This window comes from Chroicocephalus ridibundus, chromosome 23 (assembly GCF_963924245.1).
Source record: "Chroicocephalus ridibundus chromosome 23, bChrRid1.1, whole genome shotgun sequence".
NCBI lineage: Eukaryota > Metazoa > Chordata > Aves > Charadriiformes > Laridae > Chroicocephalus > Chroicocephalus ridibundus.
The window spans coordinates 2,157,082-2,175,516 of record NC_086306.1 but is presented as its reverse complement, the minus strand read 5'-3'; the positions used below and the strand labels follow the sequence as shown (position 1 = coordinate 2,175,516).

The 18,435-nt window shown below is 63.3% G+C and overlaps 3 protein-coding genes and 1 non-coding gene across 5 annotated transcripts; 3 read left to right on the top strand and 1 right to left on the bottom strand.

Annotated features, from left to right (window-relative positions):
* The first annotated feature begins 4,632 nt into the window (after window positions 1-4,632).
* On the top strand, window positions 4,633-7,656 carry FAM136A (family with sequence similarity 136 member A). The gene is made up of 3 exons (XM_063358697.1): window positions 4,633-4,781; window positions 7,168-7,308; window positions 7,413-7,656. Exons 1-3 carry the CDS (start codon window positions 4,695-4,697, stop codon window positions 7,599-7,601), a joined length of 417 nt encoding a protein of 138 aa, XP_063214767.1. The 5' UTR covers window positions 4,633-4,694; the 3' UTR covers window positions 7,602-7,656.
* A 26-nt stretch (window positions 7,657-7,682) lies between these two features.
* SNRPG (small nuclear ribonucleoprotein polypeptide G) lies at window positions 7,683-11,361 on the top strand. Of its 2 annotated transcripts, none has more exons than XM_063358699.1 (4): window positions 7,683-7,700; window positions 9,598-9,620; window positions 10,733-10,857; window positions 11,147-11,361. In XM_063358699.1, the coding sequence occupies exons 2-4, from the start codon at window positions 9,602-9,604 to the stop codon at window positions 11,195-11,197; spliced, it is 195 nt and encodes a 64-aa protein (XP_063214769.1). In that variant the 5' UTR covers window positions 7,683-7,700; window positions 9,598-9,601; the 3' UTR covers window positions 11,198-11,361. The 2 variants fall into 2 exon arrangements, with proteins under 2 accessions (XP_063214769.1, XP_063214768.1); XM_063358698.1 differs by lacking the exon at window positions 7,683-7,700 and adding an exon at window positions 9,151-9,331.
* An 873-nt stretch (window positions 11,362-12,234) lies between these two features.
* PCYOX1 (prenylcysteine oxidase 1) lies at window positions 12,235-18,220 on the bottom strand. Its single transcript, XM_063358700.1, has 6 exons — window positions 18,111-18,220; window positions 17,157-17,322; window positions 15,750-15,947; window positions 14,169-14,380; window positions 13,896-14,048; window positions 12,235-13,595 (listed from the first exon to the last, which is right to left on the bottom strand). The coding sequence occupies exons 1-6, from the start codon at window positions 18,199-18,201 to the stop codon at window positions 12,937-12,939; spliced, it is 1,479 nt and encodes a 492-aa protein (XP_063214770.1). The 5' UTR covers window positions 18,202-18,220; the 3' UTR covers window positions 12,235-12,936.
* A 105-nt stretch (window positions 18,221-18,325) lies between these two features.
* On the top strand, window positions 18,326-18,396 carry TRNAG-CCC (transfer RNA glycine (anticodon CCC)). The gene has a single exon. It is a non-coding gene; the product is annotated as a tRNA-Gly (tRNA).
* The last annotated feature ends 39 nt before the right edge of the window (window positions 18,397-18,435 follow it).

The following is an 18,435-nucleotide window of genomic DNA, read 5'->3' as shown; positions in this document are numbered from 1 at the left end:
AAAAGCACAGTGCCGATACCCTGGTGATGGACTCAGCCCCATTTTTCCACATTTCCAGCCCGAAAGGGAGTGCCCTGACACCCTGGTGATGGGCTCAGCCCCGTTTCTCCATGTTTCCAACCCAAACGGCAAAGCACCGACACCCCGGTGATGGGCTCAGCCCCGTTTCTCCACGTTTCCAGCCCAAATGGGGGTGCCGTGACACCCTGGTGATGGGCTCAGCCCCGTTTCTCCATGTTTCCAACCCAAACGGCAAAGCACCGACCCCCGGGTGATGGGCTCATCCCCATTTCTCCATGTTTCCAGCCCAAAAAACACAGCACCGATACCCTGGTGATGGGCTCAGCCCCATTTTTCCGCTTTTCCAGCCCAAAAGGGGGTGCCCTGACACCCCGGTGATGGGCTCAGCCCCGTTTCTCCACATTTCCAGCCCGAATGGGGGTGCCTTGACACCTCGGTGATGGGCTCAGCCCCATTCCCCCCTGTTTCCAGCCCAAATGGGGGTGCCCTGACACCCCAGTGATGGGCTCAGCCCCGTTTCTCCATGTTTCCAACCCAAACGGCAAAGCACCGACACCCCGGTGATGGCTCAGCCCCGTTTCCCCACATTTCCAGCCCAAATGGGGGCACCCTGACACCCCAGTGATGGGCTTGGCCTCGTTTTTCCCTGTTTCCAGCCCAAACGGGGGTGCCCCGATACCATGATGATGGCCTCAGCCCGTTTCTCCACATTTCCAGCCCGAACGGGGGTACCCTGACACCCCAGTGATGGGCTCAGCCCCATTTCTCCATGTTTCCAGCCCAAAAAGCACAGCGCCGATACCCTGGTGATGGGCTCAGCCCCATTTTTCCACATTTCCAGCCCGAAAGGGGGTGCCCTGACACCCCGGTGATGGGCTCAGCCCCGTTTCCCCACATTTCCAGCCCAAACCATGACACCTGGGGGGGTGGGGGGCAGATGGGGTTGATCCCTTTCCCACTGGTGCCCCCCCCCCCCAGGGCGAGACCCCCCATTGTGGGAGTATGTGCGTGGGGGGCACCAACAACCCCAGCCAGGCCATGTCCCACCCCCCAGCTCTGTGTCCCCCCCCCCAGCCAATTTGAGGACAAACACCTCCATTCCACTGGGGGCGGGGTGGGGGGGTTTAATCCCTTTTTTTTTCTTTTTTAATACTTTGCCCCCAAAGCCCCCACCCTGCCCCAAAGGGTGGCACCTCCCTTGGCACTGAGCCCCCCCCCCCCCCCCCACGGGGGAGCAGGGGGTGCCGGGGCGGTGTGCGTGCCGCGCATGGTGGTGGTGGGGGGCGGGGGGGGGGTGCGTGTGCTCCCACCCTTTCCTCCGCCACCCCCACCGCCGGCCCAGCTGCTGCGCAGGTGCCGCAGCGGATACGGCCTCGTGGGGGCTGGGGGGGGGGGCCAGCAGGCAATGCCGGTGCTCCCCCCGCCTCCCCCTCGGAGACACAGGCCTCACCCTGCCCTATGAGCCCCCCCACCCCGGTGTGGGGTCAGGGCAACCGGGCCCGGCCTCAGTGTGCCCAGCTGGGAAATGGGCTGAAGCGGGTGCGGGATGGCGCTGGGGGGGGGTTGGTCAGGGCACCCCCGGCCCAGCCTCGGTGTGCCCAGCTGGGAAATGGGCTGAGGCGGGTGCGGGATGGCGCCGGGGGGCATGGGGGGGGGACAGCGGGGGTCTCCGGATCAGCCCACAGCAAAACGCTGTGGCTGCTGCAAAACGTGGCCGGATCTTGCCCCACAGGGACCCACGGGGGCTACGGGCACAGGGCGGGGGCGGGGGGCACTGCTGGCCCTCCCTGGACCCCCCCAGCTCTTTGATTTGGAAGATGCAGGTTCTTCGCTGCGGGGTATAAACGCAGCAGGTTTTCGGGGGGGGGGGGGGGGGAGGTGTGGGGTGGGGGCAAGCCCAACCCCCCCCGCCATGGTCAGGGCTGGGGACACGTCCCTGAACGGGGCCATGTTTTGGGGGGGGGGGGGGGCGATGGGTGACGCCATATGGGACCCAGAGCATTTTGGGGGGTGGGGGGGTGGGTCGCATGTGTTGCTTCGCCCACTGTTGGGGGGCAGCCGGGGCTCTGGCTCCCTCCTGCACCCTCTGGAATTTTCCGTGCCGGTGTCACACCGGTGCCGGGACCAGGCTGGCGGCACGTGCCCACCGCATGGGTGGCACGTGCCGGGACGGGGCAGGAGCTGGCCGTGCCACGGGGCGGGGGGGGGGGGGGGGGGGGGGCTGCAGTGACACACGGTGCTGCCAGCATGGCAGCGAGGCGCAGGCGCTGCATGGCAGCCTGGGCATTGCGGCGCGGCGTGGCGCAGGCACTGCGGCGCGGCGCGGGCGGCGCGTGGCCGTGCAGGCGCTGCATCACGGTGCGGGCATCGCAGCCCGGTGCAGGCGCTGCATGGCAGCGTGGGCGCCACATCCCGGCGCGGGCTTGCGGCGCGGCGCGGCACAGCGCGGGCGTTGCAGTGCAGGGATGGCATGGCAGTGCATCACAATGCAGGCGTCGCCTGGCCGTGCAGGCGCTGCATCGCGGTGTGGGCACTGCATCGTGGTGTGGGGACTGCAACCCAGTGCAGGCGCTGCATGGCAGCGTGGCAGTGCATGGCAGTAATTGCATGGCCGTGTGGGTTATCGCACCGTGCTGCAAGTATTGCATCCTGGAGCAGGCGTTGCACGGCCATGTGGGCATTGCAGGGCAGGAATTGCACGGCAGCGCGGCATTGCATCACCGTGCAGCGTGGCATTGCACTGCAGGCACTGCATGGCACTGCGGGCACTGCATGGCAGTGTGGGCATTGCACGGCAGGCATTGCGTGGCAACGTGGGCGTCGCATTGTGGTGTGAGTATTGCACCCCGGTGCGGGCGTTGGAGGGCAGTGTGGGCGCTGCATCGCTGCATGGGCACTGCATCCTGAGGCAGGTGTTGCATGGCAATGCGGGCATTGCATCGCGGTGCGAGTATTGCAACCCGGCGCAGGTGCTGCACGGCAGCGTGGGCATCACATCGTGGTGCATGGGCACTGCATCACCGTGCAGGTGCGACGCAGCAGCGCGGCATTGCGCTGCAGGAGCTGCATGGCAGCCTGGGCGTTGCATCGCTGCATGGGCACTGCGTAGCGGTGCAGGCGTCGCCTGGCAGCGCGGCAGTGCGTGGCAGTAATTGCATGGCAGCGCGGGTTATCGCACCGTGGCGCAAGTATCGCGTCGTGGCGCAGGCGCTGCATGGCAGCGCGGGCAGCGCATGGCAGGAACCGCATGGCAGCGCGGGAATTGGGTGGCAGTAACTGCATGGCAGCGCGGGCAGTGCACTGCAGTAACCGCATGGCAGCGCGGGAATTGGGTGGCAGTAACTGCATGGCAGCGCGGGCAGTGCACTGCAGTAACCGCATGGCAGCGCGGGCATTGGGTGGCAGTAACTGCATGGCAGCCTGGGCAGTGCACTGCAGTAACCGCATGGCAGCGCGGGCATTGGGTGGCAGTAACTGCATGGCAGCCTGGGCAGTGCACTGCAGTAACCGCATGGCAGCGCGGGCATTGGGTGGCAGTAACTGCATGGCAGCCTGGGCAGTGCACTGCAGTAACCGCATGGCAGTGCGGGCATTGGGTGGCAGTAACTGCATGGCAGCGCGGGCAGTGCACTGCAGTAACCGCATGACAGCGTGGGAATTGGGTGGCAGTAACCGCATGGCAGCGCGGGCATTGGGTGGCAGTAACTGCATGGCAGCGCGGGCAGTGCACTGCAGTAACCGCATGGCAGCGCGGGAATTGGGTGGCAGTAACTGCATGGCAGCGCGGGCAGTGCACTGCAGTAACCGCATGGCAGCGCGGGCATTGGGTGGCAGTAACTGCATGGCAGCCTGGGCAGTGCACTGCAGTAACCGCGTGGCAGCGTGGGAATTGCGTGGCAGTAACTGCATAGCAGTGCGGGCAGTGCACTGCAGTAACTGCATGACAGCGCGGGAATTGGGTGGCGGTAACTGCATGGCAGCGCGGGCAGTGCACTGCAGTAACTGCATGGCAGCGCGGGCATTGGGTGGCAGTAACTGCATGGCAGCGCAGGCAGTGCACTGCAGTAACTGCATGGCAGCGTGGGAATTGCGTGGCAGTAACTGCATGGCAGCGTGGGCAGTGCACTGCAGTAACTGCATGGCAGCGTGGGCAGTGCACTGCAGTAACCGCGTGGCAGCGTGGGAATTGCGTGGCAGTAACTGCATGGCAGCGCGGGCAGTGCACTGCAGTAGCTGCATGGCAGCGCGGGAATTGGGTGGCAGTAACAGCATGGCAGCACGGGCAGTGCACTGCAGTAACCGCATGGCAGCGCGGGCAGTGCACTGCAGTAACTGCATGACAGCGCGGGCATTGGGTGGCAGTAACCGCATGGCAGCGCGGGCAGTGCACTGCAGTAACCGCATGGCAGCGCGGGCAGTGCACTGCAGTAGCTGCATGGCAGCGCGGGAATTGGGTGGCAGTAACAGCATGGCAGCGCGGGCAGTGCACTGCAGTAACCGCATGGCAGCGCGGGCAGTGCACTGCAGGCCACTGCACGACACCCCGGGCCATGGCGGCGGGGTTGGGGGGGCCGCAGCCGTTGCCCAGCCCAGGCCGTGCCCCGGTCCCCGTGTGTCCCCCCCGGGCCCTGCCGGTCCCGCCCCCGCCCCGCCCCGCCCCGCCCCGTCCCGCGATGGCGGCGGCGGCGCAGGCCCGGGTGCAGGCGGCGGTGGAGGGCGCGGTGCAGGCGCTGGAGCGGGACCGCATCCGCGCCATGCAGGTACCGGGCGAGGGGGGGGGCCACGGGGCCGGGGTGGGGGGGGCACGGGGCGGGGCCCAGCGGCCGCCCCCTCCCCCCCCCCCATCCCCGCAACTCGGGACCCACCGCCCCCCCCCCCACCCCGGCAGCGCGCGCCCGCCGGGCCCCACGTGCGCGCGGCGCTGGGACCTGCCCCCCCCCGCCCCGGTCCCGCGCGAGACCGCGGCCCCCCCCCGCGCCCCTGCGGAACCCCCCGGGCCCTCAGACACCCCCCGTCCGTGTCCTCAGAACCCCCCCGTGGCCTGCGACCCCCCCGTGGCCTGTGCCCCCCCCATGGCCTGTGTCCCCCCATGGCCCGAGACCCCCTGCAATGGCCTGTGTCCCCCCATGGCCTGCACACACCCCCCGCCCCGTGCCCTCAGACCCCCCCGCCATGGCCTGTGCCCCCCCCATGGCCTGTGTCCCTCCATGGTCTGAGACCCCCCCCCCCATGGCCTGTGCCCCCCCCATGGCCTGTGTCCCCCCATGGCCCGAGACCCCCCGCCATGGCCTGTGCCCCCCCCATGGCCTGTGTCCCTCCATGGTCTGAGACCCCCCGCCATGGCCTGTGTCCCCCTCATGGCCTGCACACACACACCCCCCGCCATGGCCTGAGACCCCCCGCCATGGCCTGTGCCCCCCCCATGGCCTGCACAGACCCCTCCCCATGCCCTGAGACCCCCCCCCCTCCATGGCCTGTGTCCCCCCATAGCCTGAGACCCCCCCCATGGCCTGTGCCCCCCCCCATGGCGTGCGCACACACACCCCCCTGTGCCCTCAGACACCCCCCCCATGGCCTGTGCCCCCCCATAGCCTGAGACCCCCCCATGGCCTGCGCCCCCCCAGTGCATACTCTGTGCCCCCCATTCCCTGTGTCCCCCCCCATGTTCCCTGTGCCCCCATTGCCTTGTGTGACCCCGTGCCCTGTGCCCCCCCCCGCCACTGCACAACCTGTGCCCCCCCCCATATTCCCTGTGTCCCCCCCAGTGCATACCCTGTGCCCCCCCATGCCCCGTCCCCCCCATATTCCCTGGGCCCCCCATTCCCTGGACCCCCCCCCATGCCCTGGGCCCCCCCATATGCCCTGTCTCCCCCCCCATTCCCTGTGCCCCCCCATTGCATTCCCTGTGCCCCCCCATGCTCTGTGTCCCCCCCTATTAGCTGGGCCCCCCATTGTCCTGGCCGCCCCCCATGTTCCCTGTCCCCCCCATATTCCCTGTGCCCTCCTGTGCCCCCCCCATGCCCCGTCCCCCCCATATTCCCCGTGCCTCCCCCATTCCCTGTCCCCCCCATATTCCCTGTGCCCCCCCATTCCCTGTGCCCCCCCATGCTCTGTACCCCCATATTCCCTGTGCCCCCCCATTGCCCTGTGCCCCCCTAGTGCATGCCCCATCCCCCCCATACCCTGTGTCCCCCCATATTCCCTGTGCCCCCCCATATTCCCCGTGCCCCCCCATTCCTTTTGCCCCCCCATATTTCCTGTGCCCCCATTCCCTTTGCCCCCCATATTCCCTGTGCCCCCCCATATTCCCTGTGCCCCCCATTCCCTTTGCCCCCCATATTCCCTGTGCCCCCCCCATATTCCTTGTGCCCCCCCATTCCCTGTGCCCTCCCATGCTCTGTCCCCCCATATTCCCTGTGCCCCCCCATATTCCCCGTGCCCCCCATTCCCTTTGCCCCCCATATTCCCTGTGCCCCCCCATATTCCTTGTGCCCCCCCATTCCCTGTGCCCTCCCATGCTCTGTCCCCCCCATATTCCCTGTGCCCCCCCATTGCCCTGTGTCCTCCCCATATTCCCTTTGTCCCCCCATATTCCCTTTGTCCCCCCATATTCCCTGTGTCCCCCCATATTTCCTGTGCCTTCCCCCCATTCCCTGTGCCCCCCATTCCCTGTGCCCCCCCATATTCCCCGTGCTCCCCATTCCCTTTGCCCCCCATATTCCCTGTGCCCCCCCATATTCCCCGTGCCCCCCATTCCCTTTGTCCCCCCATATTCCCCGTGCCCCCCTATATTCCCCGTGCCCCCCATTCCCTTTGCCCCCCATATTCCCCCTGCCCCCCCATATTCCCCGTGCCCCCCATATTCACTGTGCCCCCCCATATTCCCCGTGCCCCCCATTCCCTTTGCCCCCCCATATTCCCCGCGCCCCCCCCATTCCCTGTGCCCCCCTCCCCACCAGTGCATACCCCATGCCCCCCCACGTTGCCCCCCCCCCAGCGCATACCCCATGCCCGCCCCCCCCCCCCCCCCCCGCCCCAGCCTCGCTGCGCAGCCGCCCCCTCTCAGGCTGCTCCCCCAACCTCCGAGGGGCGCTGGGTGCCGGTGGGTGCCCCCCCCCCCCCCATTAACACCCCCCCCCCAAACAGGGCGCCATGTTCCGGTGCAGCGCCCGCTGCTGCGAGGACGGGGCGGCCTCCATGCAGGAGGTGCAGCGCTGCCTGGAGCGTTGCCACGCGCCGCTGGCCCGCGCCCAGGCCCTCGTCACCGCCGAGCTGGAGCGCTTCCAGGTGACGCCGCGGGGACGCGGTGAGGTGGGGGGGACACACACGACACCCCGTGATGCCCCAACCCCTTGACACACACACCTTCCGCCCCCCCAAAATCCCCGCAGGACCGCCTGAGCCGCTGCACGCTGCACTGCAACGACGAGGCGACGGACGCGCTGGCGGCGGGGGCCGCCGAAGGGCGGGTGCGGGGCCAGCTGGAAGCCTGCCTGGCCACCTGCGGGGACGACCACCTCCGCCTGGTGCCCGCCATGGCCAAGAAGATGGAGGACGGGCTGGCCGCCCTCCAGCAGTAGTTGGGGGGGCGCCGGGGTTTGGGGGGGGAATGGGGACACACGCTCCCCCCCCCCCTTCCCCCCCGCCTCCCCACACCACTCGCGACGCGCTCATTAAAGGCGAGGTGCCACGCTGCCGTCGCCTGCGGGTGCTGCAGGGGGCAGGGGGGGTGTGGGGGGTGATCTATGGGGCGATGGATGTGGCTATGTAGGGGGTGATGTATGGGGCGATGTAGGGGGTGATGTATGGGGCGATGTAGGGGTGACGTATGGGGCGATGTACATGGCTATGTAGGGGGTGATGTATGGGGCGATGTAGGGGGTAATGTATGGGGCGATGTAGGGGGTGATGTATGGGGCGATGTACATGGCTATGTAGGGGGTGATCTATGGGGCGATGTAGGGGTGACGTATGGGGCGATGTACATGGCTATGTAGGGGGTGATCTATGGGGCGATGTAGGGGTGACGTATGGGGCGATGTACATGGCTATGTCGGGGGTGATACATGGGGCGATGCTTGGGGTGATGCATGGGGAGATGGGGGGGGATCTATGGGGCTGCGTAGGGGGTGATGCACAGGGCAGTGCTTGGGGTGATGGCTGGGGAGACGTAGAGGGGGATGTGTGTAATCTATGGGGTGATGTGTGGGGCAAGGTGTAGGGAGATGTAGGGGGTGATACACGGGGCGATGCTTGAGGTGATGTATGGGGAGATGTGGGGGGAATCTATGGGGCGATGTATAGGGCTATGTAGGGGGTGATATACAGGGCGGTGCTTGGGGTGATGTATGGGGGGATCTATGGGGCGATATAGGGGTGATCTACGTGGCGATGTATGGGGTGATGTATAGGGAGATGGGGGATCTGTGGGGCAATGTATGGGGCGAGGTATGGGGAGGTGTAGGGGATGATCTATGGGGCGATGTATGGGGCTGTGTAGGGGGTCATGGATGGGGTGATATACAGGGCAGTGCTTGGGGTGATGTATGGGGAGAGGTAGGGGGGGATCTATGGGGCGACGTACAGGGCTGTGTGATGTATGGGGTGGTATATGGGGCGATGCTCGATGGGGCAAGGTATGGGAAGATGTAGGGGGTGATGTATGTAATCTGTGGGGTGAGGTATGGGGTAATGTATGGGGCAATGTACAGGGCTTCATATGGGGTGATGTAGGGGGTGATGTATGGGGCATGTACAAGGCGATGTATGGGCAGGTGTAGGGGGCGATGTAGGAGGTGATGTATGTGATCTATAGGGCGATGTACCGGGCAATGTATGGGGTGGGCTTTCTATGGGGTGATGCGTGGGGCGATGCTGGTGGGGCGAGCCCGGTGCGGGGCGCTGCAGAGGGCGCGTGGGAGGTGGGGGGGGCCGGCCCCTGCCCACGGGCCGTGTGTTGGGGCGACGACGTGTGCGAGATGTGGGGCGCCCCCCATGCGCAGGGAGGCGCCGTGGGGCCGTACCGCCGCGTGTAGCCCCGCGCCGCTTCTCGGGGAATTACGGTACCGCCCCCCCCCCCCCCCCCCCCCCCCCCCCCCCCCCCAGCCCGGCGCGGCGCTGATTGGCTGCCGGGGATGGTGGGCGCAAGGGGCGCCGGGAAGGGGAGTGAGGCGGGGGGGGCGGAGGGGGGAGCGTGGCTCCTATTGGCTGGCGGCGAGGGGGCGCGGTGACGTAGTGGCGCGGCGCGAGCGGCGGCGTGAGGGGGTCGAGGAGACGCCATGAGCAAAGCGCACCCGCCCGAGCTGAAGAAGTGAGGCCGCGGCGGGGACGGGGCCGCCGCCGGGGACGGGAAGGGGGGGAGGTGCTGGGACGGGCTGGGGGGGGACCGGGGGAAACCCGGGGAAACCCACCGCCCGGGCCCGCCATCCCCCACCGGCCGCCGGTGTCCCGGCGTGCACCGCGGGCGGCGCGGTGTCATGGCGGCGGGGAGGGTGGGTGGGTGGGTGTATGTGTGTGATGGGGGCTCTGCTGCTTCCCCGCCCCGTGCTGACCCGCCGCCGCTATCTCTCGTTGCAGGTTCATGGACAAGAAGCTGTCGTGTGAGTGCCGCCCGCCCGCCGCTCAGCCTGAGTGGGCTTTGAGGCGGGGAGACACCCCCCCACCACCACCCCGCGGCCTCCCCTTCCCCTTTACACCCCCGCCCCGCGCCGCCTTGCCTTTAGCCCTCCCGCCGCCCCCGCTTTATCCGTCGTCTCCCCTTCCCCTTTATCCCCCACCACCGTCTCCCCTTCTCTCACCCCCCAATTTACGCCCCTGCCGCCTCCCGTTCCCCTTTTGTCACCTCCCTTTACCCACCCCCGCTGTCTCCCCTTCTCCTTTAAACCTCCCCTTTACCTCCCCGCCACCTCCCCTTCCCGTTTTCTCATCCCCCCTTTACCCCGGCCGTCTCCCCTTCCCCCACCTTTACCCCCCCCCCCCCGCCATCTGCACTTCTCCCACCCCCTGGCCTCCCCTTTACCCCCCCCCCATCTCCCCTTCCTTCTCTCAACCCCCCCTTTACTCCCACCGTCTCCCCTTCTCTCACCCCCCGCTTTACTCCCACTGTCTCTCCTTCCCCTTTTCTCACCCCCCCTTTACCCCCCCCCCCCATCTCCCCTTCTCTCACCCCCTCTTTACCTCCCCGCCACCTCCCCTTCCCTTTTACGCCCCCCACCCCCCTTGCTGCCCCCTGCACTTCCCTCTGCCCCTTCTTTTTTCACCGCCTCCTCTTCCCCCGCTGCCCCGGGGGGTGCCGGCTGCCTGGGCTCATCCTTCTGCTTGGTGGGGACCAGAGCACCAAGAGCAGGCCCTGATGAATTCAGGCTCTAAAAGCCATTAATTAGATCAATTTTAATTTAATAATTGCTTTCTTAAACCTTTAGAACAGCCTTAATAGACTCATGGAATGGTTTGGGTTGGAAGGGACCTCAAAGCCCAACCAGTCCCCCCCCACCCTTCGCAGGGACACGTCCCACCAGCCCAGGCTGCTCCAAGCCCCGTCCAACCTGGCCTTGAACACCTCAAACCCTTCCCAGCCCTTAGGATGTGATGCTCTAATTGCTCCCAATTAACAAAAGATCCCTGTGTCCCCACTTATTATCAAAGCCGCGGTCCGGGCAAGGAAAAAGGGGTCTGCGATTCCGTTCGTAAAAGGTTTTTGCCTTTCTTGCAGTGAAGTTAAACGGCGGCCGCCACGTCCAGGGCATCCTGCGGGGCTTTGATCCCTTCATGAACCTCGTCATCGATGAGTGCGTGGAGATGGCGCCCGGCGGGCAGCAGAACAACATCGGCATGGTGGTGAGTGCCGCCTGCCGTGCCAGACCACGTTAATTTAAATAAATAAATGCCTTTTAACAACACGGAACAACCCGTGGGGTTTAAGGGCTAAAATCGGTCCCTCTGTGTCTTTGCGAGGGGGAGTTAATGTCACTTTTTGGCGCAGCAAAAGCGAGACTGTTGTTTTTTATGTGTTTATGTCCTTAAAAAACTGACACCAGCTTTTTTAAGGCCATAACGCCGGGGGCGGGGGGGGGAACACACGCACGCTGGCGGTAACTATGTGCTGCTCTTCACTTTCACTTTTCAGGTCATCCGAGGAAACAGCATCATTATGCTGGAAGCCTTGGAACGAGTATAACCCCAGAGAACCCCCCTCGTTACCGGCCCTGACGAACCCCATCCCACCCTTCATTTACTCCTTGAATCCACCCCGAAGTATCCCCGAGTGTAAACTTATATTGTTTTGGGTTTGTTTTTATTCTTTTCTTTTTTCTTAAATAAATTTTGTAATGGTTGATTTCACTTGTGTCACTCCTTGAGTTTTTTGGGGGCGGTTGGTTGTTAATTACGCTCCCGACAGCTTTAAAACTCCCCCGGGGGCCTCTCAGGAGGCTTAATTTGTTGAAGCGGGTGCTAAATTAGCGCTAATTTGGGTGGTTTTTTCCCTTAAACACCTCATAAAGAACGAGCTACTGAGCTGCGTTGTGGTGTTTTGATGGTTATTTGTTATTAATTGTCGAGAAAATGGTAAAACTCCCCTCTGAAGAGCGAGGAAGGGTAATTTTGCCCAGCTGGGCTGCCTGAAATGAGGAATTTTTTTAGGAAATAATGATTTTATTTTTTTTTTAACTCTTATTTCCGCATCTGGCGCGGGAAAGCGTGCGGGGGGCTGGACAGGCTGGATGCGGCTTTGGGATTTTTCTCCAAAGCGGGAGCTTGGTAGAAATTGGCCGTTTCGGTTCGCTTTTTTTGAGGCAAACTCCCTTATTGACGGGGACGGTCGCGTTTGTCACCGGGTTTTTAATCTAAAGAGGCACCGGTAAGGATCCCAAAACCGGGAAAAAGCGAGTTTTGGGACAGAGCTAAAACGTTGGGGTTTTTTGGTTTTTTTTGGTTTTTTTTTTTTAAGAAAATGTGATTATCGCTCCCTGCGAGCGATGCCTGCGGCAGTGCCAAGCCTCGGTCAGCCGCCGGGGAGCACAAATCCGGAGCTCTTTGGATTTTCTGCGAGGATAACGCAGATTCTAAGTACAATAACACCTTTTTTTGGGTTTTTTGGTTTGTTTTTTTTTTTTTAGCTTTTCTTGCTGTTGTGGCGCAGCGAGGCCACGGCTGGACACAAGCCCAGCGGGAGGGTTGGGCCCCGGCTGCAAATAACAACCATCGTCCACCAGCTTATTTTCCAACCACTGTGTTAATTTTATTATTATTAAACCTTAATTTTTATCTTCGGACAGGGTTGAGGTATTGCAGCGGCATTAGATACAGTCAAGGGACGCAGTATTTTCCTGAAAAGGGATTTTTCCCTACCCAAAACTAGGGGCTGCCCCGCTGTGGGGTCAGGGCGTTTAAATTATTAGTGTTTCTAGCAGTGGTTTTGCTTATTTACCACCCGTTTTGGCAACTCCAGTGCTCCCAGTTCCACCCAAACCGTAAACTCCAGTACTCATTCTGGAAGCAAATTAAGGCGGCAGCCCCGATTTCCACGGCACCGATCCCACCCTGAGGAATAACTACTCGATAAATCCTATGGAAAAGGGCTAAGGCAGAGATTTACAATCAATAAATTGATTTTTTTCTTTTTTTTTTCCCCCCCCTTGCCTGAGACGCGCCCAGTGAGGGAAGGCGATGCGCAGGGGTTAATCACAGTGACGCGGATCCTGAGTTTGGCAGAGTCCCGACCCCGGAGGGCGTCAATACGGCATTTAAAATATCTTTTTTAATCTCCGATTAGGGACAGGTGGAGGAATTTGACGGAAGAGTTTGCTCGAGGAAGGCCCAGCTCGCTTGGGAAAGCTTCCTCGGCTGGGTGTCCCCTTGTGGGGGGCGAAACGGTTCCTCGTTCGTTAGCTTTAATTACGGCGCTCTCCGCCGAGCTCAGAGCTCGGTTTTCAGCTTCTCGTGCAAATCCTCCTGGTCGATGCTGTCGGCGTTGCCGTGCCAGCGGTGGTAGGCGAGCAGGGCGGCGTTCTTGGCGGCGATGGCGCTCATCTCCATGGCGCTGGCGGCTCGCTCCAGCCCGTTCAGGTAGTAGAGGTTGTCGTGGAGGACGACGGGAGGACATTTCTCCGGGGGGCTGTAGCGGGGGTACGCCAACCACTTCTTCGCTTTGACGGAGTCGTAGGAGGAGAAAAGCAAATCCAGCTGCTCTTTGGTCAGCACCTCCTTCGAAAACACCTTCCAGACGGCCGACGGCGAGGGCGACGTGCCGTCGGCGCCGCCGCCTTCCACCGGAGACACCACCCCCAGGCTGTTGATGAAGAGTTTGGGGTTCTCCGTGGTGAAAATAGCGCCCAGGTGAAAAGCGGACGGGTCCCGGTAACCGAAGAAAGAGGCGTTTAATCGGCCGTGGACGAAGGTGGCGACGGTCTGGTGGTAGGGATTGGGGAAGTCCGGGATGGGAGGGTGGAAGTTTTTGAAGGCGATGTTGGCCATTTGGCGGCCCAGCGGAGCCGCGATGAGGACGATGTCGTAGGTCTCCCCCGTCAGCCCCGACGTGGTGTTGTAGGTGACGTGGTAGAGCTTCACCGGGTCCCCTGGGGGGAGAAGAGCGGGAGGAGAGCTCGGTTATCCCCCTCCTTTGTCCCGCGGAGAAACGCCAAGCTTCGAAAATAGCTGTTTTGGCGAATTGCCGCCAGCTGAAGTAGCTTTAGAAACTGGTCGCAGCTTATCGGCGGGAGGGCTGCGACTGGGGGCTTTGAGCGCGGCCCCGTTTTCATCTCAAACGACGGCGGGATCTCTGCCGAGCGGTGACGGAGCCCGCCGTTGGACGAGCAGGACGCCGGAACGCGCCCTTTGCCCTCCCCACCCGAGGGAAAGCGAAACCCCCAACTCACCGGCGGGGCCGGGTCTGGTTTTGGGCTCGATTGACAAAACCGTGCCAGGGATGACGTCGGCTTTGGCGGCGTAGAGAAGGCCGGTGCAGACGAGTTTGTTCCCCCCTTTTACCGACCAAAGACCCGATTCCACCCCTGCCAGGGAAACAGCGCCTACGAGGAAACCGCCGTTATCAGAGCGGCTCATCCGGCGTCGTTCCGCAGGGGAGCGTTTTCAGGGAAAGCGGAGAATTTGGGGGGGGGAATGGGGAGGTTCATGGAGAAAACGCTCACCTACGAAGCTGTTGATGTTGACCCCTTGCCCGTAATTGACTCTCATGGCCGGACAAACCACCTCGTTGATGAATTTCTGGGAGAAGCCGGCTCTCTGCATGGCCTCGTCGATGGTTTGGTTGAGCATGCGGGTGAAGTCGGTCCCTCCCAGGGCGTGAAGCAGGCGCTCGTTACTGCTGAAGGCGTAGTCGTGCGTCTGGTAGCGATAGATCCTTTAACACGGAGACGAGAAATTAGCGTTCGCCTGCCGTTAATTATCTCTGTCGCCCTCGGAAGGCACGGAGGGTCTCGCAGCGCGCGCGGCTCCCCGGAGCCCTGTCTGGGAGCAGCGGGGACCGAGTGGTACTTGACTGAGGAAATCTGGACCTTCGTTATTCATTTAGCGTTCTTTCCTAATGAAAGCACTTTGTGCAGGGTTACGAACCAAATTCCCTTTAGCACCGCTGCCAAACCGATGGCCTGTATCAGGGACGGTGTGGCCAGCAGGCCTGGGGCATTGACCGTCCCCCCGTACGCGGCACCGGTGAGGCCCCACCTCGAACAGTGTGTTCATTTTGGGGCCCCTCACTCCAAGAAGGACCTCGAGGGGCTGGAGCGTGTCCAGAGAAGGGCAACGGAGCTGGTGAGGGCTCTGGAGCATGAGTCCGGTGAGGAGCGGCTGAGGGAGCTGGGGGTGTTCAGCCTGGAGAAGAGGAGGCTGAGGGGAGACCTTCTCGCTCTCCACAGCTCCCTGAAAGGAGGGGGTAGCCAGGGGGGGTCGGTCTCTTCTCCCAAGGAACAGGCGATGGGACAAGAGGAAACGGCCTCCAGTTGCACGAGGAGACGTTTAGGATGGATATTGGGGAAAATTTCTTTGCGGAAAGGGTTGTCAAGCATTGGAAGAGGCTGCCCAGGGCAGTGGTGGAGTCGCCATCCCTGGAGGGACTTAAAAGCCGGGCAGACGCGGTGCTGAGGGACGTGGGGTGGTGGGGGTTTGAGCGGTGTTGGGTTGATGGTTGGGCTCGATGATCATGGAATGGTTTGGGTTGGAAGGAACCTTAAAGTCCACCCAGTGGCACCCCCTGCCCTGGGCAGGGACACCTCCCACCAGCCCAGGTTGCTCCAAGCCCCGGCCAACCTGACCTTGAACCCCTCCAGGGATGGGGCAGCCACAGCTTCTCTGGGCAACCTGGGCCAGGGGCTCACCCCCCTCACAGCAAACGATTCCTTCCCGAGATCTCATCTCAATCTCCCCTCTTTTGGTTTAAAACCGTTCCCCCTCGTCCCATGGCTCCCCTCCCTGCTCCAGAGTCCCTCCCCAGCTTTCCCGTAGGCCCCCCTCCTCATCTGAAAGCTCTTTCCCACCCTAAACAATTCGATGACGTCCCACATCTAACGCGCGCTTCCACCGCTGCGACGGCGGTACCCGTCTGAAGATGACGGCACTTATCTCAGTCTTTTCCCTTCGGAAAAAAATTGGGGGTAGGCAGGGGAGACGGACACAACCAGGGACTCCTTTCTCAAGGAGATGATTTCACCGATTTTTTTTTTTCTTTTTTTTTTTCTCTTCTTTTTCCCTCCCCCCCCTCCCGCCGTACGTACCGCATGAACTTCTCCAGGACGTCTTCCACCCACATGGCCATGCGCAGGGGGTTGAGGCCGTAGCGCCAGAGGAGCTTGAGGAGGTTGAGGAGGTACCAGCCGCTCTCTTCGAACACCAGCTCTTCCCCGTTATAGATGCCCGCCAGGCCGCCCTGTGCCGGGGCCGCCGCCAGGCCTCCAGGGACCAGGGAGAGGGGGGTGGGGGGCGAAAAAGAAAAAGAAAAAAAAAAGGTAATTTAAGGAAAAGTAGAGCTTTTGTGGAGCTAAACTATATTATAGCTGGAGTTCGATAAGGGCGTTGATAAGGGCGAGCAATTAAAGGTGGGAACCGCAGGACATGAGCTCTTGGGCGGGAGCCAGGGCGTTATTGACGGCGACTTCTGGACCCTTATGATGGGATTAACGCAGCTCCCATGGCGGGGGGGGGCGGGGGGGGGGTGGGGGGGTGTGCGGGGGGGGGGTCCCGTTTCCATCGGGACGGGGGTCTCCTTTTCCCCAGGGGGTTGGGGTACTGCAGGGGGGGGACTGGGGAAGGGTATAGGGGGGATATTGGGGAAGGATGGGGGGGATATTGGGGGGGGGGGATATTGGGGAAGGGGATATTGGGGAAGGATATTGGAGGGGGGCAATATTGGGGGGGAGATGTTGGGGGAGGATGTGGGGGGAGGAAGGGGGGCAAAAGGGGAGCAATCAAGGCTTGCTCTTGATGGGGGGAGGATATCGGGGGAGGATATGCGGGAGGATATTGGGGGGGGCGGTATTGGTGGGGGATGTCAGGGAAGGATGTGGGGGGGTGTTGGGGGGATATGGGGGGAGGAAGGGGGGCGAAAATGGGGCAAAATGGCTTGTTCTCGATGGGGGAGGATATTGGAGGGGGAGCGATATTGGGGGGGATGTCGGGGAAGGATGTGGGGGGGGGTGCTGGGGGGGATATGGGGGGGCCGAAGGGGGGCAATCAAGGCTTGTTTTTGATGGGGGGAGGATATTGGGGGAGAATATGGGGGGGGAATATCGGGGGAGGAAGGGGGACAGCTTGGGGTTCTTGCTGGGGATGTCCATCATCCCCCCCCCCCCGAGCCAGAGAGCTGGAGCCAGAGCATCCCGGGGGGGGGGGAGGGGGGGGAGAGTTGTATGATTTTGGGAGGGGGGGTGTGTGATTTTGGGGGTAGGGATTCCTTTGGGGGTCGGAGAGGAGTTTGCGTGTGATTTTTTTGTACGGGGGGGGGGGGGGGGCGGGATGGCGGGGGTTGTGTGTGTGATTTTGGGGATGGGGGGGGATGCCGGGGGTGTGTGTGTGTGTGTGATTTTTTTTTTTTTTTTTTTTTGTAGGGGGTGGGGGGATGGCAGGGGTTGCGTGTGTGATTTTGGGGGCGGGGGGGTGGTGGTTCCCCACTCACCCAGTTCCGGTGGAGGACGGACCCCCCCGCCTCGTAGCCGGCCCCCTCCACCTCCAGCGTGGCCAGCCGCCCCCCCACCGCCGCCTTCTCCACCACCTCCAGCCGCACGCTCCTCCCGAACTTCTGCCGCAGGAAATAGGCGGCCGCCGCCCCCCCCAGCCCGCCCCCCACCACGGCTGGGGAACGGTAACCCTCCATCAGAGACCCCCCCCCCGCCTTCACAGACACCCCCTCCCCTCACAGAACCCCCCCCCCCCAGCCACCCCACACACAGCCCCCCCCAGACACCTTCCCATTCACCCAGCCCCCCCACCCACACATCCTGCCCCCCCAGACACCCCCCTAGCTCCCCCCCTTCACAGACACCCCCCCACACCCCCTCCCATTCACACAGTCCCCCCTCCCCCAGACACCCCCCCACCCCTTCCCATTCACACAGACAGCCCCCCCTCCCATTCATACAGGCCCCCCCATTCATACGGGCCCCCCCAGACACTCTCCCGTTCCCACAGGCCCCCCACACAGCCCCCCTCCCATTCATACAGCCCCCTCCCCAGTCCCCCCCAAACACCCTCTCATTCACGCAGACACCCCCCGTCACAGCCCCCCCCAGACACCCCCCTCACCCCCTCCCATTCACACAGACCCCCCCCTCACAATCCCTCCCATTCACAAAGACCGCCCCCCTCCCATTGACACAGCCCCCGTCCCATTCACACAGACCCCCCCTCACCCCCTCCCATTCACACAGACCGCCCCCCTCCCTCATAGCCCCCCTCCCATTGACACAGCCCCCCTCCCATTCACACAGACACCCACCCACCCACGGCCCCCCCCAGACACCATACACACACACACACACCCACGCAGCCCCCCCCCCGACACTCTCCCATTCACACAGACAGACCCCCCTCCATTCACAACCCCACCCCACTTCTTCACAGGCCCCCACCCCACGCCATACCGATCCTGGCGGGGCCATCGCGGCGCGCCCGGCGGCCCGGGACGGCGGGGCAGAGCGCGGCGAGGAGCAGGAGGAGGCGGAGGGCCGGCATGGCGGCGGCGGCAGCGGCGGGGCGGGCGGGGCCGTGCCGGCGGCTGCTTCCCGTCGATACAGAGGCCGGAGGGAGCCGGACCGGGGCAGGGCCATAGCGGCGGGCGGCAAAACCAAAACCAACAGCGCCGCTGGTGTAGTGGTATCATGCAAGATTCCCATTCTTGCGACCCGGGTTCGATTCCCGGGCGGCGCACCTCGGTTTTTGAACCCTTTTTCATTCTTTTTTTGTTTG

What these genes read in the sequence shown, in the direction of transcription:
- FAM136A (XM_063358697.1), top strand. Translation starts at nt 4,695, where the DNA reads ATGGCGGCGGCGGCGCAGGCCCGGGTGCAGGCGGCGGTGGAGGGCGCG. An exon ending in ACCGCATCCGCGCCATGCAG is followed by an intron (nt 4,782 to 7,167) that starts GTACCGGGCGAG and finishes CCCCCCAAACAG; the next exon opens with GGCGCCATGTTCCGGTGCAG. An exon ending in CCGAGCTGGAGCGCTTCCAG is followed by an intron (nt 7,309 to 7,412) that starts GTGACGCCGCGG and finishes AAATCCCCGCAG; the next exon opens with GACCGCCTGAGCCGCTGCAC.
- SNRPG (XM_063358698.1), top strand. Translation starts at nt 9,300, where the DNA reads ATGAGCAAAGCGCACCCGCCCGAGCTGAAGAA. An exon ending in CACCCGCCCGAGCTGAAGAA is followed by an intron (nt 9,332 to 9,597) that starts GTGAGGCCGCGG and finishes CTCTCGTTGCAG; the next exon opens with GTTCATGGACAAGAAGCTGT. An exon ending in AGAACAACATCGGCATGGTG is followed by an intron (nt 10,858 to 11,146) that starts GTGAGTGCCGCC and finishes TTCACTTTTCAG; the next exon opens with GTCATCCGAGGAAACAGCAT.
- PCYOX1 (XM_063358700.1), bottom strand. Translation starts at nt 18,201, where the DNA reads ATGCCGGCCCTCCGCCTCCTCCTGCTCCTCGCCGCGCTCTGCCCCGCC. An exon ending in CAACATCAACAGCTTCGTAG is followed by an intron (nt 14,049 to 14,168) that starts GTGAGCGTTTTC and finishes GTTTCCTCGTAG; the next exon opens with GCGCTGTTTCCCTGGCAGGG. An exon ending in AACCAGACCCGGCCCCGCCG is followed by an intron (nt 13,596 to 13,895) that starts GTGAGTTGGGGG and finishes TTCTCCCCCCAG; the next exon opens with GGGACCCGGTGAAGCTCTAC.